Source organism: Ambystoma mexicanum, chromosome 3q, assembly GCF_040938575.1.
Source record: "Ambystoma mexicanum isolate Mex_15411 chromosome 3q, UKY_AmexF1_1, whole genome shotgun sequence".
Classification (NCBI taxonomy): Eukaryota; Metazoa; Chordata; class Amphibia; order Caudata; family Ambystomatidae; genus Ambystoma; species Ambystoma mexicanum.
In genome coordinates, this window is record NC_090926.1 from 1,004,298,887 (window position 1) to 1,004,318,124 (window position 19,238).

Here is a 19,238-nt window from a genome sequence, read left to right on the forward strand (position 1 = left end):
CCTTAGCTGAGTGCTTGTTTTAAAGCCGTGAAAAATAAGAAATTTCAATTCTGCTGCGTGCGATTTTTGCTGCACTGCTTTCCTTACCAAAGTTGATTTTCTCACCTGTATTTGTTTTGTTGAGTATCCTGTCTTGTAGCTTGTAAGCTTTCTTGCCTCTTCAGCCCAACCACACGAATTCCTGGCTTATTCATTCTACGGCACATGTAAACTGATTTCTAACTATCCTGTGAATTCCGAGTGCCATTTTGGTCATTTTTCAAGTGTTTCCATTTGCGTTTTGGCCTCCCATTCTGGGGTGGTAGGTCGGAATCCAAATCTGATTTTTGCCTCCTATTTCTGACTCCTTGCTACTCTTTCAACCCACACAAAACTTGGTCAGCAGGTGTTTAGGGGAGTATTGCAGGGGGAGAGCATAACCTCAGTGCAATCTAAAAGTATAACAAAGAGTGATCTTGCTTCCACCTCCACTTCTGTAACTGATGTTAGAAAGTGAAAGTAATTATATTATAACATTTTGCTGCATATTATCACCCCACTGGTGATTGCTGCCCTAAATTTGATTTGTTTGATTTTGCATTTGAATTTTAAAAATAAATAAATGTTTCATTATTACACACCGGCCTGGTTCATGGTCCATTGCGACACGGGGTGTTTGTCAAGGGGGTTGTGAGACGGGTTGGCTACCTTCTCAAAGCAGAATCCGATATTAATGAATTTAAAAGTGTTTTTATTGTGCGCCATATACCTTACCAGTGGAAAGAGTCCTGGTCTGGAGTGTGCCGTGTCTTTAAATCCGTTACAATCTCTGACGTCTTTAAGAAGTCAAACTGCAAGCTGCACCTCCTTAGAGGTATTCTTTCTTTCCTCACTTTCCCCCAGAAGCTCACTGTCTCCAGAGCTCTGGTCCTCTCTAGGCTGGTCTACTGCAGCACCCTCTTTCTAAATCTTCCTGCCTCCACTCTCCTTCCTCTACAACTTATCCAGAACAGGACTGCGAGACTTGTCCTTGGCCTCAAGGCCAGGTATTGTATCTCTCCAGCTCTGAAATCTCTTCATTGGCTTCCAATGGTGGGATGGATCAAGATAAAGACCCTCTGCATTGCCCACAAGGCTTTCTGGGGCCTGGGACTGCACTACCTCCAACTCTCTCTTCCTAAAGATCTCCCTTCTGGAGCTCTCTGCTCGTCCACCTCCAACTCTCTGAGGCTCAGTTGCTTTTCCAAGCAGATAATTTGGGGCCTGCCTCTGGAACAGCCTCCCTGCCTCTCTTAAACTTGAGCAGAACCACCTCCAGTTCCAGAAGCAACTCAAGACCTTCCTCTTTGCTTCTGCCTTTTCTCTCCCTCTCCCCTGCTGATCACCTGTCGGATTCATGCACTGGTCACCTGGCTGCCCTCTGAATTTGGGCCCTTGCCCCTGCCTGTCCAGTTGCAACCCGCACTGTCTATTGGCTCCCCCAGCACTTGTGGTCTGTATCTGTAACTCTACCGTCCTCTCTCTTCACTTACGAGCCACCCGTTGGCTGCACTTTCTGATTACTTGCACTGAGGGACCCCCTTCGCCCCTTAGGCATTTTTCTCCTTCCCCTCTCCCTGCACTTGCGCGATCTGATTGACACACGGCCTGGTAAGATCATTGTTTTGCCCTCCCTCTGGTTTTCCCCCTCTGTCGCGTCTAGAAACACTTGCGTACAGACACGTTATAAAAGCCACATCACATCATGTCATATCTGAATGTGCATCTCTCTGTCACTCTAGAATGCAACAACGAAGCTGTGTATTCTCAACTACTGTGGTGTCCCCCAGGGGTCTAACCTCTCTCCCTGGGTGTTCAACCAATTCCTGGCACTCCTTGGCCATTGCATCGCCGCTCTCTGCCCCAACTTTCAGTGCTATGTGGATGACACCAAGCTCATTTTCAGGCTACCCTCGTCCTCCTCCTCTCCCTCCCTTATCTCTGACTGTCTGCTATCCGGGAATGGTGTGCCACCAATGCAGTTTTACAGCCTTAATGCCAATAAGACTAAGATTCTCCTCATCGGCACACCCGCTCCCCCCTTTCCTACAGCTCTCTGGCCGGCCTCTCTTGGCCTTCTTCCTGCCCCCACCTGCAAGGCAAAAAACCCTGGGGTCATCTTCGACTCAACACTCTCCTTCTCACCTCACATCTCTGACGTCTCTAAGAAGTCACACTACCAGCTGTGCGTCCTCAGAGGTATTCTTCCTTTCCTCTCCTTCCCCCAGAAGGTCACTGTCTCCAGAGCTCTGGTTCTCTCTGGGCTGGACTATTGCAACAGCCTCTTTCTAAATCTACCTGCTTCTACTCTCCGCCCTCTGCAACTTACCTAGAACAGGACTGTGAGACTTGTCCTTGTCCTTACGCCCAGGGATCGTATCTCTCCAGGACTGAAATCTCTGCACTGGCTCCCAGTGGCTGCGAGAATTAAGTTCAAAACCCTCTTCATCGTTCACAAGGCCTTCTGGGGCCTGTGGCCTCAATACCTTCAACTCTCTCTTCCTAAATATCTTCCCTCTCAAGCTCTCCACTCATCCGCCTCCAGCTCCCTCAGGGTCAGTCGTTTCTCCAAGCAACAAGTTGGTGGTAGATCTCTTTCTTCGGCTGGGGCCTCCCTCTGGAACAACTTCCCTGCCTCTCTTAAACTTGAAGAGAACCATGTCTGGTTCTGGAAACACCTCAAAGCCTTTCTCTTTGCTTCTGCTTTTTCTCCTCCTCTCCTCACCTCCTGGCTGTAACCGGAACTGCACTGGCCACCTGGACACCCTCTGATCTCAGGGCCAGGTCCCCCCCGCCAGTGTCACACACCAGCGTCACACACCTGCACTGCCCATCTGGCAACCCCCGCACTTGGGGGCTGTTTCTGTATCCGTACAGTCCCCCCTACCAGCCCTTGACACCTGATGTCTGCACTTACCCTTGCACTTGCCACTGCTGGCCATTACATTCCTTATTGTTATCTTTTCCCATGTACTGCACTGTTCCTGCCCCCCTCCCACGCACTTGCGCGACCCGAATGTCACCTGGCCTAGTAAGATCTTTGTCTGTCCTCCCTTTTGTTCCCCTCTCTTGCCTCGTCGCGCTTTGACACACTTGTGTATATGCGCATTATAAATGCCGTATCATATCATACCACATTTAAAAAGAAAAAAAACGCAGTTAGGGCCTGATTTACAAACATGATTTCAAATGGGACCATTGGAAAACATGTTTGTAAATCAGGCCCTTAATGTAGACCCCACTTGTCCTTTAGTTTGTTATACATTGCACTGGCCAGTGATTGCCTGCTGCCCAGAGTCAGGTGAGTGCGCACTGTAAGAGCATTTTCTAGTTGAGTTTGAAGGATGTTTTCCTCCATGTTTGCAGACTTTTGTCCCGCATGGAGCGTTGCGTCCTATTACCGCCATTACGCAACCCCCGATTTGAGCTAAATCAGGCACGTTTTGTGGGGCATGAGGACCGGCCAGCCAGCATTCCGCCCTGTGGATCATTTCTGAAACAGCCCAGCCCAAGTAAACACCACAGCGCGCAAGTGTGCCGGAGTGGGTGAAAAGCCGCGAGGACTGTGCACCTGCCGGAGCCAGGCGACCGCGCCGCAAGCACTCGGCACTCACTCCTGCCCTGGGCGCCCTCGCGGACCCGCCGTCTGCAGACGCAGCCCCCCGACATGTTCCCCTGTGGGCGGCTGAGGGTCAGGAAGCTCTTCACGGGGCTGCTGGTCTCCTTCACGCTTGTGTTCCTGACGATGCTGATATTGAAGCCCTATGACGGCCTCACTGCGCAGCTGCCCAGGTACGCATCTACAATTACACACTCTTTAAAATATAGTGATTCTTTCTTTTACCACATAGTCGTGGGGTTAGAGCGGGCACGCACGCCAGCAGTACCAGGGTGGCAGAAGGAAGCAGGCACACTTCCTTGGCAAAGCTGCACCATGGCAAACTTCGCAGGTTACTCAGAACGGGCAGGAGGGGAGGCTACACACGGAAGAGCACACAGGAGGAAAACAGGAGGAACACCAAGGCGACGGCAGATACAAGTACACACATGCCGAGGCAGGGCACCTTTCCTTCACACACACAGAACAGGTGGCAACAGTGGTCGAAATAATGCCCGGGACACTCAGGTGCAGCGTGAAGAGCAGCAGCAGTGCCGACATGCCCCTACCCCCACACTCACAAAGAATACCCGACATCTGGAGATTGCAATACTCCTTGCCAGCTGTGTGTGGATAATATACAGATTGCCTTTAAGTTGCAGGATTCCACTTGCTAACTGCATAACATCTGTAAGTCCCTGGTCTCCATCCATATCGGACCATTCATACCCACCCATGCTTAAAAGCAGCAGAGGCAGAGATCATGGAAACCTAGGTATCTTCTCTGACTGCAAACTCTCGTCCTGCAGCCAGGTCCGAGAGTTCCCCCGAGCCTGTCCTTAGCGTGGGCACCCCAGTGCCTTGACCTCCCCCCCCTCCTCCATGCCCTGGCCCCTCACTCCCCCCCTCCTTCCCTCATACCACCCAGCACATGTCATACATCACACTTTGAAAAAACAACTCAGACACCTTATAAAGTTGGAAGAGTAAAATGCCTCAGCAGCTTTATTTTGCATAAAGTCTTGGAGTTATCTTACAGGCGATCCGTAATTCACCACCACAGGTATACTACTCTGTGTGCGGCTACCTAGGCATCCCTTGCCCTCCCCCCTCTCCCTTACCCTCCTCGTCCGGTGGACGCCTCAGGTTGAGCCCGGCCCTTGCTATTAACCTCTCTCTGCCCCTGGCCGTTTGTTGATTTCCATTGAGTGACTTTTGACATAGGCCCCCCCTTTTTTCTCTAGGTCTTTGTTGTGAATCCCCTGCCCCCCCCCCCCCCGACACTTCACTGTGTCCTGTGTTTGGGTCTAGGTAAAACCGGCAGCCACGCGGTGCCTCGCTAGTAATCAGGTTCCTATACCGGCACCACCACAAGTGCCCCAACGTTACACATATCCCACATCCGTACGTTAAAGCCGTATTACACCGCCCTCCGGTGCCGGCCCACAACATTCTGCCTGCCTATATGGTCATCGCTTTGCGATGCCCGTCTAATATTGGCCTTTCTACTCTACTCTGCCCCCACCCTCCATCCCCCAAGTGCCGCTTGTACCGGAAGCCCTATCCTATCTATGCTGCCCCCCATGTCTCCCATCCGTCTTGCCAAGCCCCTAAATCCTCCCAGTTCCCTCTCCCCCAGGCCTCCCTGTGGAGTCTGGCCCAGTGCCCCCCCTGCCAGCGTAATATCTCTTAGGTGTACCCTATCCCATCTCCTTCCTTCCCTTCCCTCGCTTGCTCCTCCACTCACCAGGTCCCCAGTTTTTGGGTCCCGCCAACCCCCCCCTCCCTGCCGTTTCTGCCCCTCCATCTCCTAACTCCCTTTCCCCCCGGAGGCAGACTTCCCAGCCCTGTTCTTCCGTACCCCGTCTCCTGTCCCCCAGCTTTTGGTCCTTGCCCCCCCCCCTTATTGCTTGGGGCTGGCTACCTCCCCCCTGTTCCCTCTATTCGCCTAGCTGCACTATCTTGGATCCTCCACCTCCCTCCCCCTCATGCCCCCCTCCTTCCGTGAAGACTTCCCCTTGCTGATTTTTTCACCGTTACCTGAGCCCCCGTAGTCTCCACCTGCTCCCCCCGACCGACTTCCCTTGATGGCCTTGATTGTAAGTTGATGTTGATACCCCCCCCCGCAATTTTGGGCTTGGAATTGGCTCCCAAGTTCCCTACGTCCCTCCCCTTTTTTCCAGGGCCTCCCCTGAGCCTAGTACTCTTGGGGCGCCGTAAGATCTAAGCTGTTGGCTGAGCGAACGGCAGCAGGATCAACTCGAACCAAAACAAAGTCCTCTGAAGGCAGGCAGGCGGGCGTCCCACTGGAAACAAAATGAAACGAAACAAAATCCACGATCCGGTGGGGGCAGGAAACCTAGGGAGAATGTGTTTGGAAAAAACCTGTGCCCTTTATGAGGCCGGCTTCTCCCTCGGCTCCCCGCCCCGCCCCTTACATTTCGCGCGCTCCGTGTTCCTCCCCCACCCCTGCCCCCCTGCCCTGCTTGAGTAGAGGGGGGGAGGAGGCCGGCTGGGCAGCCCCCACTAAGGGGCGGCGCCCGCCATGCCACCTTCGCTGGCGCGTTCGCCCGCCATTCCACTTGCACTGCCCAGATGAATATACACCACAAAGCGCAAGTAGCCAGGGCTATGGTGTTGGCAAGCAGGGCCGGATTTAGGGCAGGACCGACCGCCTGAGCCGCCATTAGTCCCCTGCCATGCCAGCACGGGAGAGTCTTTCAAGGGATCCCAGAATCTGGCATGGTGGGAGAAGGCACTGCAGGCGCCCTATTGAAATTAAATGTTCCCCGCTTTTATGCAGGCACTGGCCTTACCAGCACCACGACGGGGCACTTTTAGTAACAACAGTGTCATTTACTTTCTGACTTTGAGAACATTCAAACATTTTATTTCTCATTTTACTATAGCTGGGAAGGTAGCTATATCTGTTAAAATAGCTCAGTGGGTTGAGCGCTCTGTGATCTGCAGGTTGCAGGTTCGAATCATGGCATGGCCAACTGAGCCTTTCATCCTTCTGAGTTTAATAAACGTGTGCCAACACAGCTTGAGCGATATTGCATGCATATGTTTTCTATATAAAGCGCTTAAGCGTAATGCTATATAACAACACATCATTATCTTTTGGCCTTGTACGTCTGCTTGCTTTCACAGTACTTTGGTAGCATGGGCCTAGCCACACTCATATTATCGATACATATGGCCATCCATTCTTGTATGAAATGTAAATCACATTACAGGGATATATCATAACCATATTTTTCGTAATGTTCTTGGGACTATGCTATGTGATCCCACTTCCTCTTGTGTCAAGGGGTGACAGGTTGTGTTCCTTTGCTTCCCGTGATGTCATTTTGGGGTGTGGTCACATGACATCCCTTCATGTGATGTCATAACAGGTCCAGGGTTGTGTGATGTCACTTCTGCTACCCCTCGCATGTTGGTCAAATGAGTCCCTGATTCTGCAACTCGTCGTAGTACTCAAACTGCAGCACTGGGCAGGACTTAAAAGCTCTGATCTCTAGTTTGGTACACCCAGCAGCAGGTTTTCACAAAAGGATTTAACTGATTGAATGGACTACAACTTCCAGAATGCATCAGTGTGTCATAGGTACGCCTAGGACTTGTTTATGGGGTTCCCGACGACATGGAGCCATCTAATAACTCGACCTGAAACTTTACAGCTGGCTCCTGTAATTTTACAAAACGCACACAAATACACAGGATAACAGAGACAACGTAAACAGTTTATAGAGAGTTTCAATGAATGAATGAACGATGCATTTGAAAGGGGGCGGCACATCCCACGTCTGCATCTATTTTCCAGAGAGTCATTACAGGGTTTATATTCTGAGATTATAGTTATTCCTGGGCTTCTGAATCTGCATCGAGATTGCCACGACGAAGCTGCGTATTCTCAACCACAATTGAAAAGAAAAAAACGCAGAGTTAGGGCCTGATTTACAAACATATTTTCCAATGGGCCCATTGGAAAACATGTTTGTAAATCAGGCCCTTAATGCAGACTCCACTTGTCCTTTAGTTTGTTATACATTGCCCTGGCCAGTGATTGCCTGCTGCCCAGAGTCAGGTGAGTGCGCACTGTAAGAGCATTTTCTAGTTGAGTTTGGAGGAATGTTTCCTCCATGTTTGCACACTGTCCCGGGTGGACCGGCGTTGCCGCCGTTACGCAACCCCCAACTTGAGCTAAATTAGACGCGTTTTTTGGGGCATGGCGGCCGGCCAGCCAGCGTTCCGCCCTGTGGGTAATTTCTGGAGCAGCCCAGCCCAGGTAAAGATCAGAGCGCGCAAGTGTGCCTGTGCACACCTTCCCGGAGTGGGTGAAAGCCGCGAGGACTGTGCACCTGCCGGAGCCAGGCGACCGCGCCGCAAGCACTCGGCACTCACTCCTGCCCTGGGCGCCCTCGCGGACCCGCCATCCCCAGACGCAGCCCCCCGACATGTTCCCCTGTGGGCGGCTGAGGGTCAGGAAGCTCTTCACGGGGCTGCTGGTTTCCTTCACGCTTGTGTTCCTGACGATGCTGATATTGAAGCGCTATGACGGCCTCACTGCGCAGCTGCCCAGGTACGCGTCTACAATTACACACTCTTTAAAATATAGTGATTCTTTCTTTTACCACATAGTCGTGGGGTTAGAGCGGGCACACACGCCACGCAGTACCAGGGTGGCAGAAGGAAGCAGGCACACTTCCTTGGCAAAGCTGCACCATGGCAAACTTCGCAGGTTACTCATAACGGGCAGGAGGGGAGGCTACACACGGAAGAGCACACAGTAGCAAACCCACCAGACTGGGCGCGAGCAGTCAAGTGCACACATGCAGAAGCAGGGCACACTTCATTCATACACACAGAACAGGTGGCAACAGTGGTCGGAACACACATGGAGCAGGTGCAGCGTGAGCAACAGCAGCAGTGCCGACATGCCCCTACCCCCACCCTCACAACGAATACCCGACATCTGGAGCTTGCAATGCTCCTTTCCCGCTGTGTGTGGAGCCTTTAAGTTGCAGAATTCCACTTGCTAACTGCATAACATCACTACGATGCTGGTCTCCATCCACGATCGGACAATTCATACCCAGCCATGCTTAAAAGCAGCAGAGGCAGAGATGATGGAAACCTAGCTATCTTCTCTGACTGCAAACTCTCGTTCTGCAGCCTGGTCAGAGAGTTCCCCGGAGCATGTCCTTTCCACTTGCACGTGCTCAAATGAAGCTTAGCTTTCTTGAATACAAACCACAGGGCAGGGGAGCCGATTTTTGAATTTCCGGTTGGGGGGGGGGACGCCCAAATACAGGAAGTGACATCACTGGCAGTTATATGACTGCAAATGTGCATGTAGTCGCCAACTTGGTGCAACGGTGCGTGGGGACAGGAGGGTGGGGCCGCGCGCAGCACAGAACAGTGGAAACATTGGCTAGCATGTACTGCATATACTAAAGTCAAGTGAGAAGGAGATGCAAGCCTTCCAGGTGCATTCCAGTAGGCCATCACTGCCCCTACTCCGCCCCTCTATCATTATCTGGGTTGTAGTAGCCCTCCCTCAAAAGGCAGAGCAACACAACTGGGATGGGAGAATGAAATGCTTGCTAAACAGAAGGTACAGCTGCAGGGTGAAGTACCACCACCAAAATAAAGTTCCCAATTCAAGGGAAACGAGAAGTAAAGACGTTTCCCGATTAAAAACTACCAAGCAAGACGTGTGTGGTGCCATAGTTCGGTAAAACATTAACAATGCAAACTTACAATAGTGCTGCTGTAGACTGGCCAGCCAGGAGAACAGGTGAACTGTTTTCATTGCAGCACCTTCCCCAGGCTAAATGTATTTTTACGGACAACAGTTTGTTGAATAAATTCATCTGCAATGGCCTCAACATCCAGATGTGCAGCTTCATCTTTGTGTCCATGTAGCAAAGCAACAGCATTTAATCGAGCTTGGCCCATTGTAGCCCTCAGGTAGGTTTTGATGCGCCGAAGGCATGTAAATGAACGCTCCGAAGAACAAGTGGATACAGGGATGGTTACTGCAATTTGAAGCAGTTGTGCCAGTTCTGGGAACAAATTGAGCATAGGACGACCCCTTTCACCTTGGAACAAGTCAAAGACATCCTAAAAACACATAACCAGAGTCTTATCCCTCTGTATAAGTGCAAGGAACATATTTCTATGCAACTCTAGATTGCTTTTATGGAAGTCAGTCTTATAAAAATTCAAGACATAATCACTGGTGGCATTCCCTGTAACACATTTTTCAATGTTAACCATATGGTCACATGCAGTTGTATTGAAACGTTCTGACAAATCTACCAATGTACGGTCCATGAGTTCATAATAACCTTGTCTAAAGAGGTCTTTGGGAGACTCAAAAACATGAGGAACTGACCCTTCATCCAGGCGCCGTGGGATTTTCCTGGCCCTCCTTTGCACAAAATGTTCCTCTAGTTCCACATCTAAATCATCAGCCGCTGATGTGGTTTTTGAGAAGAAGTCTTCAAATCCCTCACGTAGTTGTGCAACTGTGGTCTTAAGGTTTTCAATCATAACCGCTGCTTCATGGAACCTTGAATTGACCTTCTGTAGAGCAGTGTTCACAGTTTCAACCCAGGAAAATACCAAGTAAAGAAGATGAAGACCTAGATAGGTTTCGAGTTTATGGAGCTGTAAGTGCAATCCATGGGCTTTTGCTCCCGCTTCATTGTGGTCACCTGCTGCAAGTCCCAGAAATTAATTTACAGAAAACTGTAGTTAGCTAGCACAGTCTTCAAAGATTTTGCTCGAACGGTCCATCGGTTAGTGCAGAATGGAAGCAGTTTGACACTCCCTTCTTCTTGACAACGTTCAAAACAAGCAAGCCGTTTTGGGGAATTTCGAATGAACCGAATCAAGTCCCTTACAAAAACCAATAGATCCCTGAACTTGGCAATGCCCATAGCTACATCCTGAACTACTAAGGTCAGATTGTGTGCAAAGCAGTGCACATGAATAGCTTGTGGTGCCACCTGCTGCACCAATGTGTGCAAACCATGTTGATGTCCAGCCATATTGGAAGCACCATCATAACACTGCCCCGGACAGTTTTCCATTTCATAGCCAAACCTCAGGAGAACATCTTTTAAAATGGCAGAGTTTGTGATGTAGTGCTAGACGTTTGATAAAAGCCAAAACAAATCTCCTCTACCTGAAGACCCTGTTTTGCAATACAAAAGACTACAGAGACCTACTCTTTTATTGACACATCAGCAGTCTCATCCAAAATAATCAAAAATAATTTTGCATCATTAATCTCTTTCATTAGGCCACGGAGCAAATTATGTGACATAATTTCCAGCATTTCATTTAATATGTCATGAGACATCCATTTGTAATCTGTTCTTTGAAGCCAAGTTTGAAGTTCTGGGACATCTCTGCCACGAAGCGACAGAATTGCATTTAAATTAGAGTCCTCATCAGTATGGTCCCGAATTGCAAGACCATGCCGAGCTAAAGCCAACAATGTGGTCAAGATATTCACCAGCACACTTCTGTTTTCCCTCATCTGCTTGAGGTGGCCCAAAGACAGAGCTGCTGCAACATTTATACCTTTCCACAGATACTAGCGCCATTGCAGCCGCCCGATGAAGATTTGAAGTCTGATGGCCGTTACATCTCTCTATGGCCTTCTTAAAATTGTTAAAGCCATGTTTAACAAAAGCATTCCAGGTATCCTTATCACGGCTACTTTTTGACAATGGCACGACCTTTTCATCAGCAGACTGGCATACCTTACAGAACATTTTTTGAACAGACTCAATATATTTAAGCCAATTATAGGTTTCTAACCATTTCTTCTGAAAAGAGCTGCCCTGCGGGGACTTAAAACCATTCGAATCACTCATGTTTGGGCAGCATTCTTGTGTCACATTGCTGCTGCCAACATCAATGGCTGTAGGCGCTTCTGCTATACTTTCCACGCATTATGCCTGGCAGTTTGATGCAACTGTGGAGCTCGAAATGGCTACAACTGCTTTGTCAGGCACATGGGAACTCTGCTTTGGTTTAGCAGGGGTTCTTGTAATAAACCTCTCCATGATCACTTTGGGGTTTCAGATGCGTTTTTGCCAGGGGACGTGGGTGAAGCGGTCGCTGCTAGGTATAATGTCTCAGAAAACGTCTAACTGGCAAACAACTGCAAGAAAGAGAATTTGTTACTGTAATCCATGCAAAATGTATCTCTTGATGCCACGAGGTCCAGATGCCTGGTAATTTCACAGTAGATAACCATAGGTTTCTCATGATTTGATGACATATGATTCTCCCAGTTGGAAACAAGAAGCTAGTACATGGCATAGTGCATATCATTTTGTCCATTATTATGACCCCATAAACTTAAAATGCTGTATAGAGGCACCCTGTCTATTATGGCTGGCCCTTCTTGCATTAATCTACTGTAAAGATGCCGTGCACAAGTGACATTAGCTAAGATGTTACCTCTGGGTAACCAGATAGAGTTAGGGATGTAGCTTAATCCTAAACCTTTCAATGGACACATCAGATGTTCTGCTGAAGTATAATGCAATCATGGCTGAAGTTTAATGCAATCAAGTGTGGTTTCAGACTTGGGGAGAAGAGTGTTAGCTGCTTTTAACATTGTAGTTTACCAGAAATTCTGGTAAAGTAGTGTAAAATGTTACCCAGGCCTACCTGGCACCCAGGTGATATTTGGGACTGATGGAAGCACTCGCATCTAAGAGTTGTAGCCATGGTTGTCTGCATGTTTTAAAAACTCCCACTTTCCTGGTTTTAAACATTCATTTGAAACACCCCTTATTCAAAAAATGAAGGAGTCAGTAAAAAAAGTACACCCCACTTATGCTTAATAACGTCTTACCTTCCAAGAAACAAGCATACACCTCTTTATACTGCCTTATTGTATTCACAACACAGAAGCCGCGGTTTCAAACAAGCATCTAGAGAAAATATGAAGCACACAATGCATTGTTAACAGTTTACATATCCATAAATTAGACACTCACAGACTAGTCATTGGTAAATTCAAAAGGCACGGGCAGCGATTAAATTGTGGAACGGTGTGGGGACCAGGAAATAAGGGGCAGTGGAGGGGAGAGCTTTCTAACCTCACAGCGGTGGTTTTAGCACTTTGAAAATATACACATAACCTGACAAGTACAGAATTAACGGGGGGAGGGAGGGAACATTGAGTCTGCTCGGGCCGGACATTCAAGCATTGCCGGGTTCCCCAAGTCACAGCTAAGCAGACACAGTGCCCGTGGCTCTGCAGATCGTTAAGGTGCTCAGGATTGAAACACATTTGTTTTATCTGTGGCAGAACCTTTAATATGCATTATGGAACCTTTCCAACCGAAAGAGCTCGCAAAGCGCTACATTGCAAATCTGTGATAGTTAAAGCAAGATGGGTGCACAGGGATGTAGAAGTGCACCCAACACAAAACAATTTTAAAGATGGAGGCAAAGGAAGAGGGGTGCACAGGGATGTTGAAGTGCACCCAACACAAAACAATTGGGATGCACAGGGATGTAGAAGTGCATCCAACACAAAACAATTTTAAAGATGGAGGCAAAGCAAGAGAGGTGCGCAGGGATGTTGAAGTGCACCCAACACAAAACAATTGGGGTGCACAGGAATGTAGAAGTGCATCCAACACAAAACAATTTTAAAGATGGAGGCAAAGCAAGAGGGGTGCACAGGGATGTTGAAGTGCACCCAACACAAAACAATTGGGGTGCACAGGGATGTAGAAGTGCACCCAACACAAAGAGGGGATCTCCTCAAATTCCGGAAGCTCCAAAAGACTTTCCTCTTCACCTCCTCCTCCCACTCTTACTCCTGTGCTAAAAGCCCACAGTCGCTGAGATTGGTGGCTTGGGACCTTATGTGCCCTTCTGGGTCCTGGCCTTTCCGCCCATTCGCCCTGAGCTTTCCGCCCCATCCCAGCACTTGCCTTCGGGCACACACTTGCTTGTGTTCTCACAGGTCAGCACTCATTATTGGCAGGTGATCACTGTAACAAGTCATCTCTGCCAGGCACTTACTGCTGCACTCAACTCACCCCCTGGCACTTCCCTCTCTGGAATTCCTAAGCACTTCCCCCCTTTCCTCTCCCGGCTCTCTATCCCTACACTTGCACATTCTGAATGCGTCAAGGCCTGGTAGGACCGCCCCTTTCCTGCTCGTCAGTCTGCTTTATGCCTTTGTTCCCATGTTCCCTCCCCTTTGCCCTGTGGGCGCTTTGAAACACACATTATTGATGTTGAAGTGCCTTACAAATGCACAATAAATACATAAACACAATAAAAAAATAACTGTTGCTCAGGGGACTTTCCCATCAATAGTTCCAGGTCTGGCATGAACATGCCACGAATCCCTGCATATTGACTGCTCTAAACATTGGCCCCTTGGTGTAGAGCCGTGACTTCCTGCTTAATTAAAGGCATAGCCCCAGCTTCTGCTGGGCCTGAATTCGTCTAATCTAAACCCAGTGCAAGAAGCTGCCACTTCCAGCTCAGATGTTAACCTACATCTCTCTCCCTCCACATGGCATGGGCTGGGATCACCACTGGTGAGTCTACCACCACTCTTCAGCTGGGGATGTCTGGCATAAATGTAGGAAATCCGAAGGACATGCTTGGCTCAGGGAGGCAGGATGGCAGGGAGTTTGCCAAGCCTGCCCAGAGCTGCGGGCCTGCCACCCTTGAACTTGCCAGCTGGTTTCTCCGGTGGTGCTGCAGGGAACCTGACCAGACTAGCTCTGTGCATCCCTTGGTGGCTTGCACTTTCACTTGGTTGTGCCTTCTGTTTGGGGGTGGGAGGGTGATTGTAGGAAGTGCCACTTAAGAACAATCACTTTACATTGGGATAGATAGTTCTTGGGTCAAGGTGACCCGATAACTACACGATGCTTGACTTCAAAACTCACACACCATTCTAGGCCACTAATCCCCACAAGGTGAGATGCATTTTTAAAAGATATAAGAATCACAGTCCCAACAGATGGCATGTCAGAGGAAAGACAAACGCTGGCGCTGACTCTGCACTGCTGAATAAAATCAAATTAATTATTTAGAAAATACAGATTCTAGCAGACTGGCGAGACAGGCGTGAGGCATTTGTTATGGTAGAACCTTGAGTTGGAGAGGGAGGAACAGGATGCTGAGAAGAATAACACAGAGAGACAAACAATAGACAGACGAGTTCAGACAAATATGAGGCATAAAACCGTCCCTGCAAATAAGACATGTGACAAATAGCCTACCTGAGAAATGCAGATCCTCTAAGAGCCCCCAATTAACTCAAATTAAATAAACAAATGGGAGTAGAAAAAGTTTCCTCCCTGGAATGGTACAGCCTCAACGGCGGTGGGTGGGTGGTTCTTTTGGAGGTGGGCTGGACAGTGGGAGAACACAAAGGGCCTCATTACGAGTCAGGCGTTAAGGGTTTTACGGCGCCGTAAACGGCGCCAACCCTTAACGCCTGATTACAAGGTCCCTTTGCGGGATGGTGATTTTAACGCCTGCTTTTTGCAGGCGTTAAAAATCATGCCGCAAAGGGACCTTGGTGCTAAGTACGGTGCCGCAATTTGCGGCACCGTACTTAGCGCCTTCCCCATTCCCATTATGCCCTATGGGGCAAAAATGGGAATGGGGAAGGGCCATGGCGGAAGGGGGAATTACCACTCCACCAACCTCGGAATGGGGTGGTAATTCCCCATTTCGCCATGGCGGAGTCGGGAAGTTACCGGCATGGACCATGGTGCTATTAGCACCATGGTCCATCCGCCAGGGTCGTAATGAGGCCCAAAGTAGTGAGGAATGAGAGGGCCACGAATGAAAAAAGAAAAAAAAAATAACTTACCTGCTGTTACCTGCTCTCTGCTTCGCTGGCTGGAATAGTGTCTGCTGCTCCTGCTGCTCCTGCCGCTCCTGCCTTAAACACGGGCGAACCGGAAGCACAACACATAAGCTTCCGGTAGCCCCTAAACCCTCCCATCCCGGACCATATACCAATATGAGTCCTAGAGGGGCGGGCCTAATTGGACATTTTTGTGCTTTTACCCGGACGGAGAGAAGTGATGCAGTATCGAAGGAAAGGGCCATCAATACTGCATCACTTCTCTCCGGCCCAGGGGGGGGGGGCTCAGCCCCGACTTGATTTTGCCGGGGGATGCCCGGGCCCTGGATCCCCCCGTACGCTGCACGCCTGCCTCAAAGTGGAAGTTACCAGGGCTATGGTGTTGGCAAGCAGGGTCGGGTTCAGGGCAGGGCCGCCCGCTTGGGGTGCCATTAGTTGCTTGCCATGCCAGCTCAAGGGAGTCTTTCAGGGGCTCCCAAGAGCTTGCATGGTGGGAGAAGGAGCTGCAGGCGCCCTATTGAAATTAGATGCACCTCTCTTTTATGCAAACGCTGTGCTTACCAGCACCAGAGTGGGGCACATTTGATAACAAAAGGGTGCTGATCGGCATCGTATTGACTTGATTACCTCTCCGCTATGGCATATGTGCGGGGTAGTTTTCATTAGAATAGGGTGCTGACACTTTCACATCTGCACCCTATTCCAGTGATGAACTTCCTTCTCCGGCGCAGGGAGGTAAAAAATGAATTGGCGCCCAAACCCATGCCCCCCCCCAACACTGACCATGGGCGTGCAGGGGTGAGGGTAGGGGCATTTTTGATATGATATGACATTTATAACGCGCATATACACAAGTGTTTCAAAGCGCGACAAGGCAAGGGAGGGGAACAGAGGGAAGGCAGAGACTGCGATCTTGCTAGGCCCGGTGACATTGAGATTGCGCAAGTGCAGGGGAGGGTGGGAGGGGAAAGTGCGACGTGGGAGGGGAGAGGAAGGGCAGTACATAGGATAAGCAGTAGATAAATAAGAACAATAAATAAGGACAATAAATAACAAGTGCGGCCAGCTGGTGGCAGGTGCAAAGCTAAATGCAGACATCAGGTGTCGAGTGCTGTTAGGGGCTGAAGGGATACAGAACAGCCACAAAGTGCAAGAATTGCCAGGGGGGCAGTGCAGGTGTGCAACTGGTGGGGAGGGGACCTGGGCCCGAGAACAGAGAGTAGCCAGGTGACCAATGCAGTTTCAGTTTCAACCGGCTGTTCAGCAGGGGAGAGGAGGAGAGAAAGCAGAAGCTAAGAGGAAGGTCTTGAGGTGCTTCCAGAACCGAAGATGGTTCTCCTCAGTTTTTAGAGAGGCATGGAGGCTGTTCCAGAGGGAGGCCCCAGTCAAAGAAAGACACCTACTACCAACTCGTTGCTTGGAGAAGTGACTGACCCTGAGGGAGTTGGAGGCGGATGAGCGAAGAGCACGAGAAAGAAGATATTTAGGAAGAGAGAGTTGAAGGTATTGAGGCCCCAGTCCCCAGAAGGCCTTGTGGACAATGCAGAGGGTTTTGAACTTAATCCTCACTGCCACTGGGAGCCAGTGCACAGATTTCAGTCCTTGGGAGATACGATCCCTGGGCTTGAGGCCAAGGACATGTCTCGCAGTCCTGTTTTGGATGAGTTGCAGAGTCAGGCCTAGAGAGAACCAGTGCTCTGGAGACAGTGAGCTTCTGGGGGAAGGAGAGGAAAGGAAGAATACCTCTGAGGAGGTGCAGCTGGTAGAGTGACTTCTTAGAAATGTCAGAGATGTGAGGAGAGAAGGAGAGTGTGGAGTCGAAAATGACCCAGAGGTTTTTAGACTCACAGGTGGGAGCAGAGAGAGGGCCAAGAGAGGCCGGCCAGAGAGTGACAGGAAAGGATGGAGCAAGTGTGCCGATTAAGAGAATCTCTGTCTTACTGGCATTAAGGCAAAGATCATTGGTGGCACACCACTCCTGGATAGCAGAGAGACAGTCAGAGATGAGATGAGAGAGAAGAGTAGGTGGATGGGAGCCTAAAAATGAGCTGAGTGTCATCCCCATAGCACTGAAAGTTGGGGCAGAGAGCGGCAAGGCGGTGCCCAGGGCGCTGCTTGTACTATACTAGGAGTGTTGGCAACACTAGACTACTGTAATAGCTTATACCAGGACCTCCCCAAACACTGTATCCACATCCTTCAACTGATTCAAAATAAAGCGGCTAGGCTCAGCCTGAGGCAGAAAATGCACAATCCCACCGTTCGAACTCTGAAAGGGTTGCACTGGATTCTGAGGAATAAGGAGTTTACTTCAACTCCTTGTGTGACATCCACAAGAGACTGCAAAGAAAGGTGGCAGTGCACCTCTCAGCCCGTGTCAAAAGACTCCACCCCTCCAGAACACTGAGATCCACCTTTTTAGTCAAGCGTTCCTGTCTGAATGGCTCCCTGCCACAGTTGAAGAACTCACCTTATGATATTTGAACTGTGTACATTTTATGCATAACATGTAGTACATCCCTGCGCTCCAATGTTGTAACATTTGCATAATGTAACTAAGCCTGTTGCAAGTAACAGCGCCACAATGCCCCTGGGCTGTCTGTGCGCTATATAATTGTAATAAATAAATAAATAAATAAATAAATAAATAAATAAATAAATAAATAAATACCTCTTGTGGCTGCCACACAGAATACTAGACTTGGATGTTCTTCAGTTTTGAACTTCAGGTTCCTGCCTTCTGGGCGTTCTCCTGGCTATAGATGTACTGTGTGCCACACCCCAATACTCTGTTCCCTTCAAATGCTCTTATCCATCGTTCTTTCAGCATTCGCCACCCAAAATGGCTCTTGTTTGCGTTTCCCCCAGCAACCCTTCCTTTTGTACCTACTCTGTCCAGTGAATGATCCACGCACTGTGTCTCTTCTTTGGCTTATCTCTGCTCCTTGCCCCCTTCCTTATTAGGTGGATCAGAGTAATGCTGGTTTGCAGCTGGAACAGTATAAATCAACAATGCACACATAAATATATGGTTTTCCTCAAACACAGGTCAGGTAGAGCATAGACGGCAGCGAAGTAGCTATAGGACAGCTATAGGGAGCGACACCCACCTTTTTTGCCCAGTCAGTCATCGGCTTCTTCCATTGGCCAATCAAAACTCTGTCAAAGGGTTCCAAAACATCACAGACCATTGAAATGAAGAAAACAGCCAACAACTAGGAACTATTTTCTGGCAATTACTCATTTGAAACATTACACGTGACAATTGACCCGTAATAGAAGTTTGAAAAGTAATTGGTGGTACTATGGATTTAATTGGGCGTCTACAGGGAAAGGGTTTGGAGCCATAATGTCCTTTTTGTTTCGGTCTTCATTGGTCAATAAAGATTCTTTGGGACAACTTCTTACCTGGGGACTAACAGTACCCAAAGACTGTCACCAATCACAGCTTGACACACCCACCTCTGACGAAGGAGAGAAAAGAGCAGGGTTCTCTGTACCGCCTGATAAATGCCTTGCGCTTTCCGTGAGGGTTGATAGCCCGACGGGCAAAAGCCCCAGCAGGGCACTTAGCACAGCACATGAGCATCATAGAGTGCAATTTGAGGCTACTCTCAGCCGGCAAATCAACATACTAAGGTAAAATGGATGCCTGTCGTACTCATGTTTCAAGCAGCCCTTTCTCTGAACCAAAACGTAATTCCTCGCAGAACCCTTAGCAGGCAGCTTATGGTT

The 19,238-nt window shown here is 49.2% G+C and overlaps 1 protein-coding gene across 4 annotated transcripts in view; it reads left to right on the forward strand.

Moving 5' to 3' along the window:
* Positions 1-3,452: 3,452 nt before the first annotated feature.
* LOC138583172 (alpha-N-acetylgalactosaminide alpha-2,6-sialyltransferase 1-like) overlaps positions 3,453-19,238 on the forward strand; it is a 321,805-nt gene continuing 306,019 nt past the window's right edge. For 2 of the 4 annotated variants that reach the window (XR_011305178.1, XM_069655165.1), the window contains exon 1: positions 7,966-8,201. Coding sequence is in view for 3 of the 4 variants with exons in the window: in XM_069655165.1 (XP_069511266.1) it covers positions 8,077-8,201 (125 nt within the window). In the remaining variant the exon portion in view is untranslated. Of the gene's footprint in view, positions 3,811-7,956; positions 8,202-19,238 lie in introns of those variants that run through there. The other 2 variants (XM_069655166.1, XM_069655167.1) reach the window with 2 other exon arrangements.